Here is a 22,005-nt window from a genome sequence, read left to right on the forward strand (position 1 = left end):
TCTATACTCAGCTTTACTCTCTCACACAGTCTCACTCAGTCTTATTCACTTATATCCATTCATTCTTCCACCCACTTTTACTTTCTCTGACTCACTTAGTCTCACACTGTCCTACTCACTCTAACTCAGTTCCACTAATTCGCTCTTTTTTATCTGCACTCAATCTCACTCTGTGTCACTCGAACTCACCCAGACTCACTTGGTCTCACTTGTTCTCACTCAGTCGCACTCATTTTCACTCATTCTGACTCATGCAAACCCTATGACTCACTCAGCATAACCATCACTCACTCATTCTCACTTAGTCTCAATCTGATTCACTCTAACATGCTCATTCTCACTCAGTCTCACTCATTCACTCAGCTCTACTCATTCCAGTTCACTTACTCTCACTCTGACTCTCTCATACTCACAGTCGGACACATTCTCACTCATTCCCACTGTTGGACTTGGCCCTTTTTGAAGGGTCATCCCTGAACTTTCTGCCTTCCTGCTATATTTTTTCTGCCCAATTGTTGGCTATTTTATGACTCTGGGCACTTTACCACTGCTGATCAGTGCTAAAGTGTATATGCTCTCCCTATTGTAAATTAATGTATGGATTAGTGACTGCATGATTGGTTGGTTTGGTTTACCTTTCGGACCCTAGTACAGTGCACCAGGAGTGCCCAGGGCTGGTAATCCAAAGGCTGCTAGTGGGCTTGCAGCACTGGTTGTACCACCCACAGAAGCAGCTTGTAAAAGTGTGTCTCAGGTCTGCCATTGCAGAGCCTGTGTGCAGTCTTGTACTGTCATGCTGACTGGGCAAGTGCACCCACTTGCCGGTCCCTAAACTTTCCCTTTTCTTCAAATCAGACACCCCTATGGTTGGCCCAAAGGCAGGGTGCATTGTAAGTATAAGGTAGGGCAAGCCCTGATGTGCGTGGCATGTCCTAATAGTGAATAACAGCCATTTTCGTTTTTCACTATTGCAAGGCTAAATGTTCCCCATAGGTCAGAATGGGCAGTTAGATTATTGCATTTTATAATCCTAACTGACTCAGGGAACATGGTGGAAATTCGAGTTTAGTATGCCTACACTCAGAATGATAAAATACATCTTTTAGTGAAGTCGATTTTAACATTTGGTGTTTGAAAATACCACTTTTAGAAAGTAGGTATTTTTCTGTCTTACTATCTAAGCCTGCCTCCGCTAGCTTGTGTATTCCTTGTCTGGAGTTTGAGTGACGGGGCTGGGGGATTCCAGTAGACAGGATGAGTCAGCCCAGTGGTGAATAGACAGATCTGCATCTAGATGGGAGGGAGGAGTTGCACCTGGGACCTGAATAGGACTGCGCTTGCCCCCACAGTGCTGGCTCCACCTCCTGTGGTATGTCTGATGTCTCTGCCCTACAACGTGAAAGGAGGGAAGGAATCGTGTCAACAGAGTGCTCCAGGGCTGTGCCTTTCCTCCACAATGCTGGCTCCACCTCCTGTGGGGCGTCTGATGTTTCTGCCCTGCACTATGAAAGGAAAGAAGGAGTCATGTAAACGGGGTGCTCCAGAACTGGTTTGGACTAGGCAAAGTCCCCTCTGCCTTCAGAGTACAACAGATTTTGGGGTATAAATATTGAGACCCTGATCCCAAGAAATAGATCACTTTTGGACTAAAAGAAGAAACCTTTGAGGGGAACCTGAAGAAACTGAGGAGAGACTATCCCTAAGCTGAAGTGCTGCTTGAGGGATTGGCCTGCAGTGGTTGCCTAACTGCCAAAGAAAGGAGAAAGAACCTTGTGTGCTTTATTTTCAACTTGTGAAGGATCTCCAAGGGCTTGGAACAGAGCTTGCCTCCTGCTGAAGTCTCAGGGACAACAGATTTCAAAACCCCAGCTCCCCAGAGGTCTTTGGAAGTGCCTGCTGCTGTTATGTGCCTTCTGGGGGACTGCGTGTCGCAAGAAGCTAGAAGCTCGACTCAAGAGGAAGAAGCGTGTCGCCGTCGCAGCCGCTTCTGTCGCAACTCCGAAGAAGGGTGTTGCTGCTGTAGCTGACGCATTGCACCACATCGAGAGAAGCGTCCAGCAATGAAGGGGAAGCTTGTCGCCGTCACTGCTGCTGCCGTCACATCTTGGATGTCGCCACTGTAGTTGTCGCACTGCACCGCATCGAGAGAAGCAACTCACAATGGGGAAGAAGTGTGTCGCCGTCGCTGCTGCTGCCGTCCCATCGTGGATGTCGTCACTGTAGCTGTCGCATTGCACCGCATCAAGAAAAGCGCCTCACATCCACGGGTAAGTGTGCCGCCATCTGAGCTGCTGCCGTCGCATCTTGGATGTCACCACTGTAGTTGTCGCATTGCATGGAAGCATCTCGCAAACGTTGGAGAAGAGTGCCGCAGCCAAGGCTGTTGACGTTGCATTGCTGAACAAGGGTGTTGCCCCTGCAGTCAACGCATCGAACCGAGACTTCTTGCATCATCGGAGAAGCATGCAGCATCTGGAAGATCTTCACATCTTTATTTCTTTGCACCTGAACTTTGCCACGTTTCCCTCGCTGCAAAACTTTTGATATGGAAGCGTCACGCATCGTAAGGTACATTGACATAAAGTGTTGCATGTTAAGAACTGAACTGAACTAAGCTAAAACTACAATCTTAAGTATAGTATTGTTGATTTTTGTCGTTTGTGGTCTTGTGTTAAGGGTATATAAAGAATACTTATTTTTAAAATACAACTATATGGTGTCCATCTGTAGTGTTGACACTTGGTTACTGTGTGTGGTCACAAATGCTTTACACACTGCCTCTGAGATAAGCCTGTTTGCTTATGCCAAGCTACCAAGGGGGTGAGCAGGGGTTATTTTAGGAGTTTCCCCCTTACCAAGACTAGAGGCAAGGGTCCCTATTTGTCCCAAGTACCTACCTGTGCCAATTAGAGACCCCCAAATCTAACACCCACTCGCTCTCATTCATTCAATCTCACTCTGACTCAGCCTCACTCAGAATCATTCTGTATCTGTCTGCCTCATTCAATCTTACTCATTCTCACTCTGCCTCACTTAATCCTAGTCATCAACCTTCGATGCATCTTCACTCACTCAAACTCACTCTACATCACTTAATTTAACCCAACCTCGCTCATTTACACCAATTCTCACTCATTCTCACTTATTCTGACCCAATCAGTCTAATGCATCCTCACATTGACTCACTCTGCCTCATTCATTCTCTTACTCGTTCAAATTCATACAGAATGTGACTCACTCAGCCTCACTCACAGCAACACTTAGTTACACTGAATGTCAATCTCCCTCCCTCACTCATTCATTCTCACTCATACTCACTCTTTCTATCACTTATTCTCACTTACTTTTACTCATTCCTTCACTTAATCCATTTCACTTTCATTTACACCCACACACACACACACAAGTAGACACACAGACATGCTCAGACAATCGCTCACAGACAAACACTCTCACCCATAAGCAAACAACATTTAGAAGCTGTTTAACTTACCTTTCTGCCTGCAAGCGTCACGTTTGGACTCCTCCTCTCTGCTTTGAACGCTGCAACATGAAACTGAAGCATTGAGCCTGCATTGTTTCAATCTCTGATTTTTCACTCCACCCTTTCCCAACTATGTAACAAATTGCAAAAGGGTAGGGTAACACATTGGGAAAGGGTAGGGTAACAGGCTGATTGGTGCGTTACCACAGACACTGCAGGGCCCTTGGAGACCTTTAGCTGTGAAGTCACACATTGGTGAGGCACTGAGGCCTGAGCATGGAATTTCACCAGTTCTGATGTAGCCCTGAAGCCCAGAAAGGAAAAACCGACACTGAAAAACACACCTTAAATCCCTTCCTGCTCTGGAAAAGATTGAATATTTACTGTTGTTATGAACAGTAGTATATACTCTTCAGTGTAAGAAAGGAGAACCCGCAAACTTGGTGATGTGTAAGAGAAGGATTTTTTCCCTGAAAAGGAAATTAACAAGTGCGTTTGGCTCTAGTTTTTTTTAAAGTTATAACATGCACATACATTTTGTATCTGTTTGCCAGGAGATCAGTAAATGTTGTAGGTTTCTCTATCTACTTCTGAAAAATGTTGTGAATCCCTAAGGACACGAATCTTCACTAATGTGAGCCTATTACTGTTTGAATATAGATTTACAACTTACATTGAAGAATTATGAAGTGTAGGATAGACTATTTCAAAGGTGCTGGTAGGCTATCCTCTACTGTGAGGATAGTAGGATTTCCCTACAATACACCCATCACTACCTTGTGACTTATGACAGGGTGCTGGGAACAGTGAGACACAGATGTCAGTAAGCATGCCCAATGCAATAGAGCCAGGGACACCAGATAGATGGATATCAATCAGTCAGACAAGAGAATTCAAGAAAAATGCACACAAAGCTCACACAGCTCTACCTGTAATTGAGCAATAGAATGTGCCACATGAAGACAAATTAATTTCAGCAATGAATTTCATGTATGAAGTGCAGTCATCAAAGGTGTCCAAGAGTTGAGTATGATTGGCGGTCATACAGGGATCCTTATTCTGCTCAAGCTGCTGTGATTGAATTTGTTATCGCTGAATGCTACTTAGCATGATGGGCGAGAATAAAACTTCAAAATCTTAGGAAATTTGAAAACACACAGAACCTCATTCTGCAGGATTATGAACTCTGCTATCTTATCATCCTGAATTATTCATAATAAAATAAACAAAGACGAAAGGTCTGTCTTATAACTGAAAATTCGTATAGGTTACTATACATCTAATCACTCATTCATTCATCCATGTACTCACACATCCATCATCAATGCACTCAGTCACTTAGTGAGGAACTCGTGCACTTTCAGCCAGACCTATTGACAGTTGTGAACAGAGTGAGAGAGACTGTGCCACATTGGAACCCAGGGAGACGCACTCAAATGGATCGCATCTATACTCATGTGACAAACACTAAGGATCCGCCTACCACTTTTCAGATCGTCACCAAAAAGCACACTATCTGCGGTCTCTCTCAAAGCTCATCACTCAGCCCCACCCTTTTCAAAACCTACGTGGCACTGAAAGAGCACATAATCTCAACAACATCTACTATTTTGATGACACGCAGCTCATCCTCTCAGCAGACCCCTCCACCATGAAGACCAACTTCCACAACTGCATGAAGAATGTCATTGACTGGATGAAGACCAAATGCCTGAAGCGCTACACAACAAGACTGAAGTGTTGATCTTTGGGAAGAACATCGCCCATGGAATGACATATGGTGGCACACCAAACCTGGACCCACTCCCACACCAACAGACCATGCCCCCAACCTCTAAATCATCCAGGACAGCTAACTCACCATGAAACAACCGATCATCGCAGTCTCCTCAGCCTGATTCCACACTCTCTGCATGCTACGAAGACGTTTCAATGGTTTCCCATTGACATGAAGAAATCCATCACCCAGGCCCTAGGCTACAGCAACACACTGTATGAAGGAACCACCACCCAACTCATGAGAAGACTAGAAGACAATACTCAACTCAGCAGCCAGACTCATCCTCAAACTACACAAATGAACCCACATCCCCCCAACCTGGGACCCTTCACTGGCTCCCCATCCACAAAAGATGCCACTTCAAGATGCTGATAGATGGCTATAAAGCCCTTCACAACCAAGAACCAGCATATATCAACCACTGCAAGATCTTCCAGTTAGCCGCGGCTCATGCAGGTAAGAGCGGTGGGCAGTGGGGCCAGGTGGGGGGGATTACGACAGGCGACGACGAGGGAAAATTCACAATTTATTTAATTTTCCCTTGTGATCGTCTGTCGAAACCACCCCCAAACCCACCCCACTGCACTTACCTGCACGGGCGGTGGCTGCTTCCAGCAACCCCCAGACACCTTCACTCCACCTCCTTTACCCTCGCACAGATATTGCACATCCGCTGAGGCCACAGTGGAGGCTGTTCCTTCTCCTATCTCGCCTCCAAGTCCTGGAACATCCTGCCCCTCCACCAATGGATATTGCACTCTGTTGGACTTGGCCCTCTGTGGCTAAAGTTCCTTAAACTTTTTGCCTTCCTCCTGGAACTTTTTCTGACATTATGTTGCCGACTTAGATGCTTTGGGCACTTTGCCACTGCTGATCAGTGTCAAAGTGCAAGTGCTCCCTGTACAAACTGTTAAGGTAATTGGTTGTCCATAATTGTTATGTTTGCCTTACTAGTAAAGTGCACTGTGTGCACCAGGGCTGGTAATGCAAATGCTACTTGTAGGCCTGCAGCACTAATTGTTCCACCTACACAAATAGCCCCATAGAGAGAACTCAGGCTTGCCACTTCAGTGCCTGCGCGCAGTTTGATAAGTGCCAAGTTGTCCTGACAAGTGCAACCACTTGTCAGCCCTTACCCTTCCCTTTCTATGCACATCAGACACGCCTATAGTAGGCCCAAGGTACCCCCCTGGGCAGGGTGCAGTGTCTGTGCATGGTAGGACATGTACTGAGGTGTGTACCATGTCCTAACAGTAAAATACTCTCCATTTCACTTTTCACTGTTGCAAGGGCATCTTGCCCATAGAACAGAATGGGGAAGGCTGTGTTTCCAGCCTATATTCCCATAGGCTTAAGATGGATAGGTGATGTTTAGTGTGCCTGATCTCACAATTTAATAACACATCTTTTTGTGAAGGTGGTTTTTGAATGGTGTGTTCAGAAACCACGCTTTCAGAAGTGGCTATTTCCTTTGTTCTAACAATTCTGTGTGTCTCTGCCTGGTTGTGGATTGACTGTCTGGATGTGAACGTGATAGAATCTGGGAAATGTCTTGACCCAAGGGAGGAGTAGGTGAGACAGCAACAGTCTGACCTGCATCTGGAGTGTAGAGGGGAGAAATAGCCTCCTGGATGTGAAGAGGCCTGGGCTGCCGCCATAAAAGAATGGCTCCACCTCCTGCTGAGTGATTGAGGAACCAGACCCACACTATCAAACGAAGAAGGTGTCACTGGCAGGGAGACACCAAGGCCTGGTTTGGACAGGGGTCAGTGCCCCCTGAACACGAAGACTTCATAGACATTTAGGGGTATAACTATGGACTGGTCAAGACTGATAAGGATTGAAACTACTTTGTGGTCAAGAGGAACCTCTGCCAAGGAAGAACAGCTAAAGAGACTGAAGAGGAGGACTGACCCTATCTGTGTGTTCTGGGGCTGGCCTTCAGTTTGTTCATTAAACTAAGGAAGAGGCTGAAGGGGCTTTGCATTGTGCTGTGTACCCCTTCTTGAAAGGACGTTGCTGTGTGCTGTGTCCTGAAGTAACTTGTCTCCAAGGGCCCGGGGAGTGCTGGCTCCCTGTTGTGGAAACTCAGGAACATCAAAGTTTCCAAATGTGTCTCAGCGAAGCTGTGTGCATGTGATTTTTGCAGCCTGAGATCGTCGTAAGCATTGCCCCGGGACTGTGCGGCCTGAAACCTAACTGAGTCTCAGCGACGCTTTGTGCGTGTGCAGCCTGAGACTGCGTGGGGTCCGTGGTGCTGGTTGGAAAGTGCCCCGTGACTGCAGTGCCCCTGCAGCGTGAATCATCGTCCACGCTGCTGTGTAGCTGTTTGTGGCCCGAGCCGTCATTGTAACGGAGGCTGCGGATCAAGATTGCTACCGCTGGCCCGAGACGCAACGTGCTAAATGATTTTGTAAACCTAATGAAGTCATGAGGTAATCATGATCGTTGTTCGCAAGAGGAATCTGCCCAAGATCGTCAGCAATGGAAAAGGCAGTGCCGTAACCTGTCTGGCTACAGCATCGACTTGCATCGGAGCTGCGTCGTCATCGGAAGCGCCCAGCAGGACGTATGACGAACGGGAAAAGAGAGAGAGCAAGGCAGTGCATCCCCCAGGTAAGGCTTGGACTCCAATCTGGAGCAGCAAGTGTGTGTAGCCTGAGTTGGCATGCAGGAGGCGTACAGGAGTGCTCCCGTCTCTCTCCCGCTGCATTGCATTAGACGCTCTGAGTCCTCGAGCAGCCCTGACCTGCCCGGCAGTACCGGGACTGCCCTTAGAAAGTTCAGGACTGCTGTCTGCGTATGGAGCCTAGTTGTACCGTGCTAATCACGTTGATTGGCCTGGTATTATTCCTGCATTACGAACTGCCTTATTTCTTGCATTAGGGATTGTATTATTCCTGCATTACGAACTACCTGATGACATGCATTGAGGATTGAAATATTCTCGCATTACGAACTGCCTTATTACTCGCATTAAGGAGTGCGTTATACTTGCATTACAAACTGCCTGATTACGTGCATTGCGGATTGCATTATTCTTGCATTATGAACTGTCTGATTACGCGCATTGAGGACTGCATTATTTTTGCATTACAACTGCATCGGTCTGACAATACAAACTGCATTACGAACTGCATAGCCTTGCACTAGGACTGCCTTTGAACATTCGTGAACTGCTCATTAATACCGCAAGAACCTACAAGTGTTTGTTGGCCCAATAACCGGCAAAGTGAAATATTACGAATACGCCTATGTTGGATTTTTATTGTTTGGTCTTACCATATTTTTCTTCTTTATAAAGATACTGCTATTTTCATACATTAGTGTGGTGTCCATTTGTGGTGTTATCACTGTGTCACTGGGAGTGTGGTTGCAAATACTTTACACATTGCCTTGAAGGTAAGCCTGGCTGCTCATGCCAAGTTACCAGTGGGTGAGCAGGGGTTATTAAAGAGGGTGTCCCTCTTTTCCCTGACTTGAAGCAAGGGTCCCTATTTGGACTAAGGTGCCTGCCTCAGCCAACTTGAGACCCCCAGTTCTAACACACTCCCTTCAGGAAGAGATTCAAGACCTACCAAGCATTCTGCAGCACATGTAGAAAGACGAAGAAGCCTCTCAGAATAGTTTTTATGCAGGAAAGTGATCCTTCCTGCACAAACACAATCCGGCATGCATTGGATGCACCCTTGCACCAGGGTGCAAGGGTGCCTGTGATAATGCCAGGTTGCTAAAACTGCATCACCACAAGGAAAAGGACAGGAATGCGCTGTAAAGGATTAATACGGCGCATTCCCTCCCTCTCTCAGTGAAGCAATGCAGCACAGCGCAGCAAGGTGATTTGCTCGGCTGTGCTGCACCACAATCTTCATCAATATGGCCCTAAGTGAGAGAAAACTCATTATTTTGTCTAATAACCAACCTTTAGGAAGACTTTCACACAAAGAGGGGGAGAATGTGTATGCGTTATTGTCTGTGTCTGTGTATAAATTCCTGGTGAAATCCGACAGACACCTCACCATACTCGACTGAAAGCAGTTGTACCCAACTATTTACGAGAAAATACACTTATGAGGGGGGTGTAACATCCTAAACACCCCCTTTAAAGCTACTCCACTGTATGGGAGGTGAACAGCAGTACAGCTCGCCTCTCTTTTTGCAGTGGGAAATATTGCATTTCATGTGAAAACATAGGAACATGGTCCCCTAGCAGTCAGGAGGTTTCTATTTTTGGTGCTCTGGGGCCAACTGACTACAGCAAACCACTTCCTCACTTTTGATACAGGGTCTGCATTTACAATGTATTTACCAGTCGAGATGTAACTGAAGTACTCCATATACAGAGGATGAACCCTGTCACCAATTTACTATTGGCCCAAACCGAGCAAAAGGAACACCAGTTTTGCAATTGAACCTTACAGGAGCGAGGAAAGGCAGTCCAAGGTTTTCTTAAGGAGATGGTGTATGGTGGAAACTTAGAACTCAGCAAGGCACAATAAAACCTAAGAAATCCGCACAAGGATGTTTTTTGAAGTACTTTAATTAAAAAACAACTAAGTACCAACATAAATAAAAAATGTACATATTAGATTGAAATCAATGCATTTCCAGTGCCTCCAGAACTCGACAAGATAGTATCTCAGTGTTATATAACGTAAAACTTCTTCCAGTGTTGTTTGTCGCAGAGTTCAAAATACACATACCCTTCTTGCTACATTACTCATGTATTTATTAAGAGGTGAGCAACCCAATATACCCTTGCGGGCTTGGCCTGAGAAGTGAATAGTAGGTTGGGCCAGCAAGGGATTTTGTTTCTGTAATGAGAAAACAGCTGGTGCGGAACATAACTTAATTATGAACTCGCACTATTTGTAAATAATGGCTGAAGAAATGAATTATCGTTGTGAATAAATAATGTTACCACACTAACATTATACGAAATGAAGCATTGATATTGTATATAATGATACAAAAACCAGGTATATAGGAGTCAAAAAAATATTTTTGTTATTTTATTAAGAGGCAAAGAGTTGATCATTTGATAAAAGTAGGGTACAGAAAATGCAAAAAAGATATACAGGGAGAATATTACATGTTCCACTGGTATATCAAATAAGGTCTAAACTGCTAGTGGAAGATAACATTGACTTCAACTGAACAATAAGAAGAAAATCAATAGTACTGAACAAATCGGATGCAGAATTAGACAATGTTGTCGATGGTTCGGTCTTTTTGTAATTATTTCATAAGACCATCCTCAGGACAAAAGTTAAAAGCATTAGAATGTAGACCCTATGTCGCAGACTATACATACACTACCTAGCCAGGTAAGTGATGAACTGTCAAAGTCAGTTTGGGGATGATGTCTGTATAGATGTTAATTCTGTAGAAAACTTCCTTCGGGTCGGACGCGGCAGCGTATTTTGATGATTTTGATGAAAAGAGCTGTTTTCATCAAAATACGCTGCCGCGTCCGACCCGAAGGAAGTTTGCTACCGCGTCTGACCCGAAAGGAGTTCTTTTCCGACTACTCACGACTTCTAAAACGCGAGAATTAAATTCTGAGTACAGAACAAGCCTCAAGCGTTTTTTTGCTGAGCCAGATTACGAAAATCAAACGTTTCTACTGAGCCTAATCTAAAAGCATCCCCACTTGGAAGTCGCAGAATTAACATCTATACAGACATCATCCCCAAAATGACTTTGACAGTTCATCACTTACCTGGCTAGGTAGTGTATGTATAGTCTGCGACATAGGCTCTACATTCTAATGCTTTTAACGTTTGTCCTGAGGATGGTCTTATGAAATAATTACAAAAAGACCGAAACGTCGACAACATTGTCTAATTCTGCATCCAATGTGTTCAGTACTATTGATTTTCTTCTTATTGTTCAGTTGAAGTCAATGTTATCATCCACTAGCAGTTTAGACCTTATTTGATATACCAGTGGAACATGTAATATTCTCCCAATATATCTTTTTTGCATTTTCTGTACCCTACTTTTATCAAATGGTCAACTCTTTGCTTCTTAATAAAATAACAAAAATATTTTTTTTACTCCAATATACCTGCTTTTTGTATCATTCTATACAATATCAATGCTTCATTTCGTATAATGTTAGTGTGGTAACATTATTTATTCACAACGATAATTCATTTCTTCAGCCATTATTTACAAATAGTGCGAGTTCATAATTAAGTTAAGTTCCGCACCAGCTGTTTTCTCATTACAGAAACAAAATCCCTTGCTGGCCCAACCTACTATTCACGTTACTCATGCAGTCACATCATGCAAAACCCTTCAAACACAGACAGAGGACCTGTATTAACAACAACAGAGACGCAGCCAAAGCACCTCTTTCAATACTGCTTTTTAATTCAATTTTTTTGTACATGTGCTCTGCCTGAGAGCTAAAGTCTACCTAAATAGGTTGATGCAATTCCCCACAGATGATTGAAAGCTATCACTGGATCATTCCCAGAACCAAGAAAGACTTCCAAGCCTCCATCCCTGAGATTTAACACATTGGCTTTATCACTCTTCAGTGCCCTATACACAAAAAACTGGTATATTGACATTGATTCATTCAATGCTAGCACAATCATGTAATATGTTTACAAACTAAAAATGCATTTCATCCATAAATGACATGGAGCTTCTCACAGGGAAACCAACACCTGTCAGCCTCTGGGTTCCTCTTTTAATAATCTGAAGTACTCACATTGCAGCGTGATCAGTGCTAAGAGATGAGTCCAGAACATCTGCAGGCTTTGGGTGGAGGACACAACACTGGAACTGAAATTACAAGGTTTGTGCTGAGGTAGTGGAAATGAGCAGTTATGCAACATGCATAAACAGGGCATCGATAAACAGCACATGGGTAGTTTTAAGTTAAATTAGAGCCATCAACATTTGTACAATAAAATACTGAAAATAATGAAAGCCAGGAAAATTATTGAATAGAGTTCAAAGTAAGTGGAGGTCTGGGGTCAAATTAAAATAACAACAAACATGTTTTACTCACTTAAATTGCTTGGTAAGTCTGACTTTAGTAATGGTTGCCATTGCGACACCACGCGTGACGCAAGGGTAACGTAATGCTATGATACATCTGGCCTTACCTCTGCCAAATCGTCTAGTTAGTCTATCATTTCCTAACAACACAAATGGGGCTTTGGTGGATTGGGATGGCTGTGGGGACTGTAGTCCTTCAAAATGCATAGATTGATTTACCAGAGTGGAACAAAGGCTCCTGTGTGTTCCACACAATAGTTAGGGCAAAGGAACCCAAAACCAAATGCCCCCATAGATTAAATGATGGTTTTAAAGCCATGACATTCAGAAAATGCATCAGGATTGTATGACAGATGTTTTGCTCCCCAAAATAGATGATTCGGCTGATGACCACGAACATTAATTAGACTTACCTCTGAGTGGGGCGAGCCGTAATGTAAGTTCCTTCTCTTCAGGGGCACATTTGGGTGTGACAAGTAGATCACAGTTACACCACCAAGAGTGAGAAGAGGAAGAGATGGTCTGGGAAGGCAGAATATGTTAAGCACGAGGGGGCGGGGGTGGGGGATGAGCCTGCTGAATGAAGCAGAAGAGAAATGGGAGAGGCGGTTTGAGAGAGCAACGCCGGAAGGAAAATCACAGTTTCAAAAAGTTCGAATACATTTCTGAAATCCCTTGGGCAGTTGAGTAATTAATCTAAATCACCGCATCAAATTCTCCCTTCATTTACTACCTGTTAAAATGAATGCTTTGATCTGTCCCTCCACATCTTGCCCACTGTGCCAGTCTCACAAGAATAAATACAAAGAGCTCATTTGCTGATGTGTCGATATCCATAGAACATCTAGGTGATGACCTCACCATATTTTTTTTAATCTTAATCTACAATTCAATGAGTCGTTACAATCCATGTGTATGAAGGCAGAGCCTTGCTTACCTGCATCTCTAGGCATGCAGAGCTTTCTCAGGCTTCACACTGGGCATACAGAGACACACAACCAATCCCCCTAAAATGCCCAGTTCCAAGATCACATGCATTTATGCTTTTAGTCAAATCGTAATTATTTATGACGGGAATAATAGTAAGATGTATGATACTTTGTTGCATGAAAATAGTCAGGGGCTTATTTACAAGCCCCTTGCGCCGCAGTGCGCCACTGTTAAAATGGGAAAAAGTGGCGTACTTGTGGCGCACGGGGCTTGTAAATCAGCCCCTTAATCTTTATTAAAGCCAGTATTGGAGCAGCTGCTGAAGTCCGTCTCTTTATGAGGCACCATCTCATGCTTCTTAAAACTTAGAGGCTTATTTACACGCCCTTTGCGCCTCTGATACATCACATTTGTGATACACCGGCGGCGCAGTGTGTTGCCCTATATTTACAAGGACACGTAAAGCCACCCTGTTCGGCTTTTCATGTCCTTGTGAATACGGCCCATTTTCGCGCTGCACTGTGTGTGAAAGGGGCGTTCCATGGGTGTTGCTGTGGTTGTTCCCGTGCGACACCCATGGAACCTGACACATTCCCAGATTTACGAGAAACCGTAAACCTGGTAATGCGTCTGAATGCCACGCCTCCCCAGAGCAGGCGAAGGGAGGTGCAACGAGGAGAAATGATTTATTTTCTTCTTGTTTTTTTCCTCTTTTTTTGCGTGCTGCAGAATATCTTTTTATGCATGCTGCATTCTGCAGCACACATACAAAGAGGAAAACACCTCTCATGGTTGTTTTTGTCCAGGAAGGTTTATCTTCCTGCACAAAAACAATCTACCAGTGCATGGCAGCCAATTATGCACCAGGGCAGTGGGGAGCACAGGGGTCCATCATATCGAAATTGACTCAGAGCGGTGCCGCAATTCATTTTGCTGCGTGAAGCAGGGTGGCTTTACGTGTACTTTTAAATATGAGGCAGCACACTGTGCCACCGGTGTGTCACAAAAAGTGCATTATCTCAATCCCTCACCCCCCCTGTTGCTGCTTAATCTCACTCCATCGCCCTCGTGTCTGTTTTCCCTCCTACCAACCAGACCTAAAGCCCTGCATCCTCCACAAAACCGTCTACATGGCCTCTATCCTGCAGTATATCTAGTTTTTGATTTCACGAGGTAAATTGGACGTAAATCTATTTATCAAGAGTGAAAAAGTGACTGTGTTTGTTGCAAGATCATTTGTCTCCTGTCATATAATCGGCAACAAAAATGGTGCAACAGCATTCGCTCCGTGTTTACTTCGAAGCAAATTCTTTGGATATATTACTTGATCAGCAAAAACAATTGTGCCCAATCTACGTCAGAGAAGCAGAAATAAATAGTGCACGTATTATGTGCGATATTTTTGCACAGAGCACACTGTATTAATAGGAAATCGGGCTGCAGTGTGCTCTTGTTTTCCATCACACACCTACCTGATGAAGGCACAGCCGGCCCATCACGACAAAGTCTTGTCTGGAAAAGCAACCGCTGAAAAAAACAACAGGTTGTGGTTCTGGGGGTCATGTGTTATATGCCTAAGGGTATGGGAGTGGCCTGGAGGGAAGGGGTGGGCGTGGAGATTTGCTTGCGAGTTTCTTGTGGGAGGAGCTATGCTCATCTGGTTTGGACTGGGACGGGGAGGGCTGCGACCCGGAGTAATGAATATTACCGGTGAGTAACCGGACATTCCTGTAGCCATTGGTGTGTCTGGGCCCGATTCACAGAACTAACTTGAGACAAAATCCTAAACTTACTACTTTTGGTATTCACAGAAGTTAGGATTTTGTCTTAAGTTTGTCTTAAAACAGACTTAAGACAGACTTAAGACAAAATCCTAACTTAAGTCTGTCTTAAGTCTGCCTTAAGTCTGTCTTAAAACAAACCTAAGACAAAATCCTAACTTCTGTGAATACCAAAAGTAGTATGTTTACGAGTTCTGTGAATCGGGCCCCTAGTGTTTACAAGCATGTGCATGCATGCCCTGTGCAGAAGCCAAATCTGTTGGCTTTGTCAATGCTTGTTACCATTTCACACTCTGAAGGTGTTATCTGACACATATCAGGTACAGGAAAATGCAAGACCAGTTTTTACTTAAGTGTGCCCAAGCCACAAGAGGGTTGAAGTGGCACAGCAGGCAAGAGTTAAGCGTTCAAAGACAATGTAGGAACACAAGTGGGATCTGGAGGAGGGGTAAGGTGATTTCTTCGGTGTTTGCGAGTACTTTAGGTTTCCATGATAATGCTATTTTGAGTTTTGCTCCCTCCTGCGAGTTGTGCTGAACCTGTACTTTGTACCCGGTGTATACTACTATGAGGTGTAGTAGAGCACCTAGATCTCAGTGAGTTAGACAGCATAGCACACCCTGTGTGCCTTTCCTAGGGTTTTTACCTTCGTTTCAAAGCACTGATACAAAAGCTGTGCAATATGGAAATCCCGTCTAGGGAAAATCTGCTTTTCTAGCTTAAGTGCTTCCAAGTTGAAACCTTAGCGTCAAGATATTCTGAAAGTTTCAATGTATTCTGGTTTCATAAGTATATATCGACAAACAAATTATATTCGTTGGAATTATTTGATAATATTGAAACTCAAGTTGCTGAGGGCTGCAACAAAACCTCATGCTTTGCTCTGCATGTTGTATTGAGGTATGGCATAGAAGTTCCGCCCATTTCCCTCCCATCTTTTCAATTGGCTCCTTGTTACTGTACTTGCAAAATCATTGCTTTTCATTCGTGAATAGGCTTACTCGACCCCCCTTGGTACCGCCTTGTCTGCATGTGTACCCTCCCTTAACGACTGGACTTTTTACTTGTGTTGTTACACAGTATGCTTTATAAGTTAGTGAGCACTATTTTCTTTAATGATCTTCCCCCTTTCCTCACACGACATTGCAGCACACCGCCCGCTTTTATATTGTTAGTAATGTATTTATTTAAATTATAGCGCGGTCTGCTTTCAGTATAGTGGCCACACTTATTTAATTATTTATTTAGGGTGCGTCTGCTTCCACTTTAGGGGCGGTGTTACAGAACCTCTCTGGAGTAATTACGTTTTTTTCCGCTTTGAGTGAAAGCTCCCCATACGTACTTTCACTTTAATGTTGGCCACGTGCCTTTCTTTAGGCGCAGCTCACTAAAACCTAAATACACAAGCAGTGTCTAGAGAAAGGGGCGCAGGTGTTGTTCCATAGATTTAGTGTGTCTCGTCGGTGACTGCACTTGAGCTTTTCTGTTTGAATCCAAGGCTTTTTTGGAATGCAATAGGTCTCGCATTTGCGAGAGTTTAAGCTATTAGCATAGTCAATGACAAAGCACTTTATTTATGTTTTAAAAACAAAAACATAAACATCAAACTCTCGTAAATGAGAGACCTGTCGAATTGCAAATGCTTGTTTATATATACGAAACACAGCAGTGAGTACAGCATGGCAGATCAAATACATAATTAATTCCACAGCACTTGCAAATCTAAGAATGGGTCTGCCTTAAAAAGTTTGGAAGCAGCCGCATTCCCTTACTGATATTAGGAGACGCTCTGCGGCTGCCAGAATAGCGTGGACTACGCACACTTCTTTGCTCTCCCATTCGTGCAACAAGATAATCATATGCATTAAAAAAATCTCAACACGGCGTTGCAAGCAGCACTGCCATTTGCTGCAGTTCCACTCATCTGCCTACACAGCCACCCCCGCTTGCACCACAGGTGGCAGCAGAACGTAGCGTACGTTTTGCAATAGTCGGCCGGGCCGTGAGGTCAGGTTGTGACAGTGGAGACGCACTGGGCAGGAATGCTCTATGGCTTTTATAAAAGAATACATTGTAGCAGCATCACTGCAGTGCTCTGTTTTACTGCCAGCGCGAGCCCAGGCCAGCTAGTGACGGCTGTGGGAGCAGCCCCGGCGCAGGCCAGCCACTCAGGCTCACATGCAAGGAAGCAGCGTGGCGTGGTGAGTAGTGTACTAGTTTAGTGCTTTGTGTGACAGCAGAGGGAGTGGCATCACATGTGTGACAATGCATTTCAGTGCGATGATGCGGAGCACCACTCTGTAATGCGTTAGTCTAACTCCTGATGTGTGATACTTGGTCTAACTGAAGAGGGTATTGGGGAGAACAATGTGAAAAAGAGGCACTGATTCGCCCCGTCTATTATGTCCAAGTATCAGTCAGGAATGCGCTCATTCCCACGAGGAAGAGCTAGCCTCTGAACTCAGTTGATGAACCATCAATCTCCCCTTTAGGACTTCCAGGGAGGCGGAAAAGTGAACCAACCTCCAAGATCAGGCAGGAACACGGAAAGAGGGGCATATGAGATAGGGAATGTGTTATGCCCTGCATAGTCTACTTATATCTTGTAGCTTATCATTCTTCCTGCTGCTCAGCCAGTGTGTGTGTTTACAGTAGAATGTTGGGAATGCAGTGATGAATGGAATGTTGGGTGTCTTTGTGAGTGGGCAATGACAGTTAGAGATGGGCTGAGCAGCAGGCAGGCTGCTCCTGGTGGGGTTTTCTGTCCCTGGAACTAAGGGCTTGTCTACTGGCTACCTACATCTACATCACTTGTTTACCTGGACTACTTACCTGATTTACCTGTGTAATATCTTCATGTACTTGTACCAGCTACAGAATAAAGGTACTCTTGAACTTTACTGGGCTACCAGTGATTACTTGTGTCACAGGGCACAACTGTATGAGAACAAGAAACACATCGCACCAGAAAGAGTCCCGTTGCTGGAGAGTCACTGTGCCTGTCTGGTTCTAAGAGTCGGGGCTGATCTCCCTGAAAAAACAAGAGGCTCAGTGACAATATATATAGATGTATGTTGGAAACACACGGATGCACAAAGAGGGAAGGTAAAGGGACTCACTGGCTACTTCAGAGATGAGGACAGTAACGAATGCACTAGGAAACTCCTGAAGTCCTAGAAGCACTAAGACGACTATCCGCAGGAAAGAAGGTAAGACATTAAGGAAAACACAACCTGGCAAAGATGAAGGGCAAGAAAAGTGGGAAAATGCAAAACAGTGAAAAACTCAGTGAAGGACCCAGTCATAAAACAAGTGAAACCATCTTGCTATTTCACAACCATTACTTGGAACTGTCTGTTCCTAGTAGCCAGATATCAAGAGCTGGTAGTCGAAAAACATTGCTCATCTTGAACTCATGTCTCTTTCTCAGTATATTTCTAACCTGAATGAACCCTAACCATCGGAGATTGTTGTTCCCTCCTGATCCTTGTTTGGCTTATAAACATGTGTGGCATCAATCACATTCTTTTGTAAAGCGGAATACTCACCCGTTAGGGTCTCAAGACAGTAAGGCATGGAGGGGTGTGGGGTGGAGGGGGGGGGGGGGTGGCGTTGAAGCTGGATGGAAGGTCTTAACTAATCTGGGGCCGGGGTATGTACACACACAGCTGGCTCCTAGGATCCATCGGAAGCGTCATAGCAGGCCCATGCTATGAGGTATTGGAGTCTTTTTTGACCGATTCAGAGTCTGACATTCCCTATTGCGGTGAAAACACCAGGTGGCACCATGGAATGGAGAGCTGTTTAGAAGAAAGGCAAACCTTTTGTCCTCTCTTGTAGTAAGGACATGTCATTAATGGCGATCAGAAAATCTCTGTTATAGTTTGCTTTACTCTTAACCAAATGGGCACTAGCCGAGCAGTGAATCTGATTGAGCTGTCTAAGTACTGGTTTAACATGAGGTACCTTAGTACTGGCAAAAGGTGAAGACCATAATTCTGGAGGAAGCAATACAGGGAAAAGAAGGGAGAACATTCCAAGGCGCAATGTTGAGAGTTGTTATAAACTAATTCAGCCAAAGAAACCCATAAAACCCATTCTTCTGGAAGTTCTGTAAAAGAACATCTGTTCTAAGGACTGGTTGGGTCGCTCTGTTTGGTCATTGCTCATAAGATGGTAACTGGTGGATTTGTAGTTCACAGTCCATGGATCAAGAAGGCTCAAGCTGAAGCTTTATAGAAACACATTTACAAATCTGAGCATTAGAAATCGGGTTACTGGTTGATTGGGGTGTGAACCCTGGTCAAGCAGCAACCACATTCCTTGTCAGGGCAAGGTGCAAAAAAACCCTAAATTAATCTGTGCTCACCCGCTTTTAGCATGGCTCACAGGTTTAACTTAGAGGCAATGAGTAACGTATTTGTGCAGTAAAACAGTGAAACTAAGACATAAAAAAGGATTGCACACTAGGTTAGAAAAATAGAGCTTAATTTAATAAATAAAGCAAGACAAAAACAACAAAATTCCAATTAGCAGAAAAAACATCAAAAAGCACAGCGACCATTTGGGGATAACTGATATTGCCGGACTGGGACGAATTCCCAAGGTCAGGCCGACCACAATGGAGCATGGGACAACTGCAGGGACCAGTTAGTTTGCAATGCAACGTCCAGTGTGGGGGCTGAGTGACCTAGCTGGTGATGCTTCGGTTCTGAGGAGCTGCGAGGCTCCGATGCGGAACCGAGTGTTATTGTTGCAGCTGCTGTCAAGAAGGGTTGCAAGGAGCTGTGCTGCGGGTGTACTGCTCCATCAGGGCAATGCATTGGTTCTCAGGACTGGGGGAGCAATGTGGGCCTTTGTAACAGCTTCAATTTAAGCAGCAGTGATGATGCGTTCGCTATGCTCAGAGATGTGCTGCTCAGCTGAGGAGACGTATTAGTTCTGCTTGGGGATGCGCTGCTCACAGAGAAGTGTTGGTTCTGCTGACAAGCACATCAAGCCCACTTCTGTGGGTCCTGGACAGGGGTGGCACCACATGGCAGGGTAGACTCACAGATGGCAGAGTCCAGGTGCAGGTACCAGGTTGTCGGAACCCTATTGTGTCCCTGAGGCTTCAGATCAGGAGGCCAGCCAACTTTCCCTTAGAGTCATTCTGGGTTCTGGGTTCAAGCGATGCAGGTCTAGTCCTATTCTCCCAGGCAAGAGAACAGCAGGTCAGCACTTTCGGAGAATATTATCCTGCACAGGCATGCAAGCAAATGTGTGTCAAATGTCAGCATTTAGGAAAAGATGGCACATTTTAAAATGTTAGCCAGGTCTGATAGCTTAGTGGACTAATGCATCCACTGTATGGGCCTCTGTTCGATCTCATGGTCACAGGTTTATATCTCGGTGGGTCAACTCAGACTTTCTCAGGTCAATAAAATGAGTACCATTGTGTTGGGTAAGAATAAACATCTGTTTTGCAGCACCAAGAAAACCCTTGGGTGAACGTGTTCTTTACAAATACAATTATGTTATGTTAAGGTATGTTATGTGATGTTAATAAGATGATGTACCTACTCTGGCCTAAATCTGACCACATGCCAGGACCAACAAGCCATGCGATGCACCAAGCTTAGGAACCTTAGGCTCACTATGCAATAGACCATTCTTAGAGTGAATCAAGTTATCACCGGAGGTGTTGACAGCTGCCTGGGTCTCGGCCTGCTACCGTAGGCCCACAAGAGTGGGGCTTTCTCTCTGTGCTATAGAGAACTCCTCCCTGGTGGAACCTCCTTCCTGCTGCCAGTTGGCCAGCTTAGGTAGGTTCACCAATTCAGCAGCATCCCCCCTTTTGGCTTTGGAGTGTCCCGCGCAGAGTCAGAGTCCTCCCGGACTATTGGAGTTTCAGGAGTGGATTCCCTGCACCCCTTGGTCCTTCTCTTGGCAGGCACTTGGGCCATTCTTCCATGTTCCAGGCACTCCCGACTACCCTCTCGGGCTGCCATGAACTGTGTGATCAGGCAATCCATTCAGGGAACCTTAGCATCTCTAGGTGGGACCAGAGCTCCACCTGCTTCCAGGTGGAATACCTTCAGTCATTGCCAAGCAGACAATCCTCAGGCATGGAGGGGCTCACACCTACCCCCAAGGAATATGAGATCTGGCCCTCACTGAAAAAGGAAACGGAGCCACCGGCTAGTGACTCACATAGTTGTAAGCTGCAACATCTTGATGGACTGTATCAGATCTACCTGCTCTGAGGTCACCAGATGACATCTGACGGTTGTCATGCTGGCTCCATGTTTCTCTCAGGGCCTCCACCCTTTGCCCACTGATGGTGAGCTACTGCATGCATGTTCTAGTATTGCTAAGCATGTGAATTCTCTGCACCATCTCTCCATCACCCAGGGACACTTAGGTAACTTCTACTCTGTCCCCCATTCTATATGGGACAATCTCCTCCCCAAGCGCTAGCCAACCCCAGTGACTGCCGACCGGTGGGGGGCTGTGTCCATTTTATATAAAGTATAATTTTTCTTTTAGCAATCACAATTTTCAGAAGTGTGTATTTTCACACGTCTATAAATTTGTATTTCTCAAACCTAAATGACAGAACATTTAGATATATATTCACTTGGATCTCTGAGGCTTAAGGGCTGTTCGCAATGCATTTAATTGAACAGGCACTCCTTTGTTACCCTCCATAACAGATTTGATGATGATGATGTGCTGCTCATCGACCTGATGAATATTGTTGTTGTGCAGTTTTGTCTTTGTCACAGCTTTCAACAACTACCGTTACTATCCATTCATCAAACCCCGAACCCTCTTTCCCCAGGTTGTGTGATTTATGAATTTACACTATAAGTGGATCACTCACTTGGTGGGTTGGATGTGGTGTTTAAAAAGAAAAATTACCTTTCAATAATGAGTAAGGCACATGTGCAGAAAAATGAATAGTATTCTTGTTGCGCAACATTAATGGAGGCATGCAAGTGTTGGGTCTGCTACCTTCTGCAGTCTGCAGC

General features: G+C 44.7%; 1 protein-coding gene across 1 annotated transcript in view; it reads right to left on the reverse strand.

The window, feature by feature from the left end:
- Positions 1-12,835, reverse strand: part of LOC147663566 (B-cell receptor CD22-like) — a 348,558-nt gene extending 335,723 nt beyond the window's left edge. Inside the window, exons 1-2 of the mRNA XM_086950354.1 lie at positions 12,695-12,835; positions 11,989-12,062 (exon numbers count right to left, since the gene is read on the reverse strand). Of these exons, the coding sequence (XP_086806480.1) occupies positions 11,989-12,028 (40 nt within the window). The 5' untranslated portion in view covers positions 12,029-12,062; positions 12,695-12,835. The remainder of the gene's footprint in view (positions 1-11,988; positions 12,063-12,694) is intronic.
- Positions 12,836-22,005: the final 9,170 nt, after the last annotated feature.

This window comes from Lissotriton vulgaris, unplaced genomic scaffold, assembly GCF_964263255.1.
Source record: "Lissotriton vulgaris unplaced genomic scaffold, aLisVul1.2 SCAFFOLD_1649, whole genome shotgun sequence".
In the NCBI taxonomy this organism is placed as follows: domain Eukaryota; kingdom Metazoa; phylum Chordata; class Amphibia; order Caudata; family Salamandridae; genus Lissotriton; species Lissotriton vulgaris.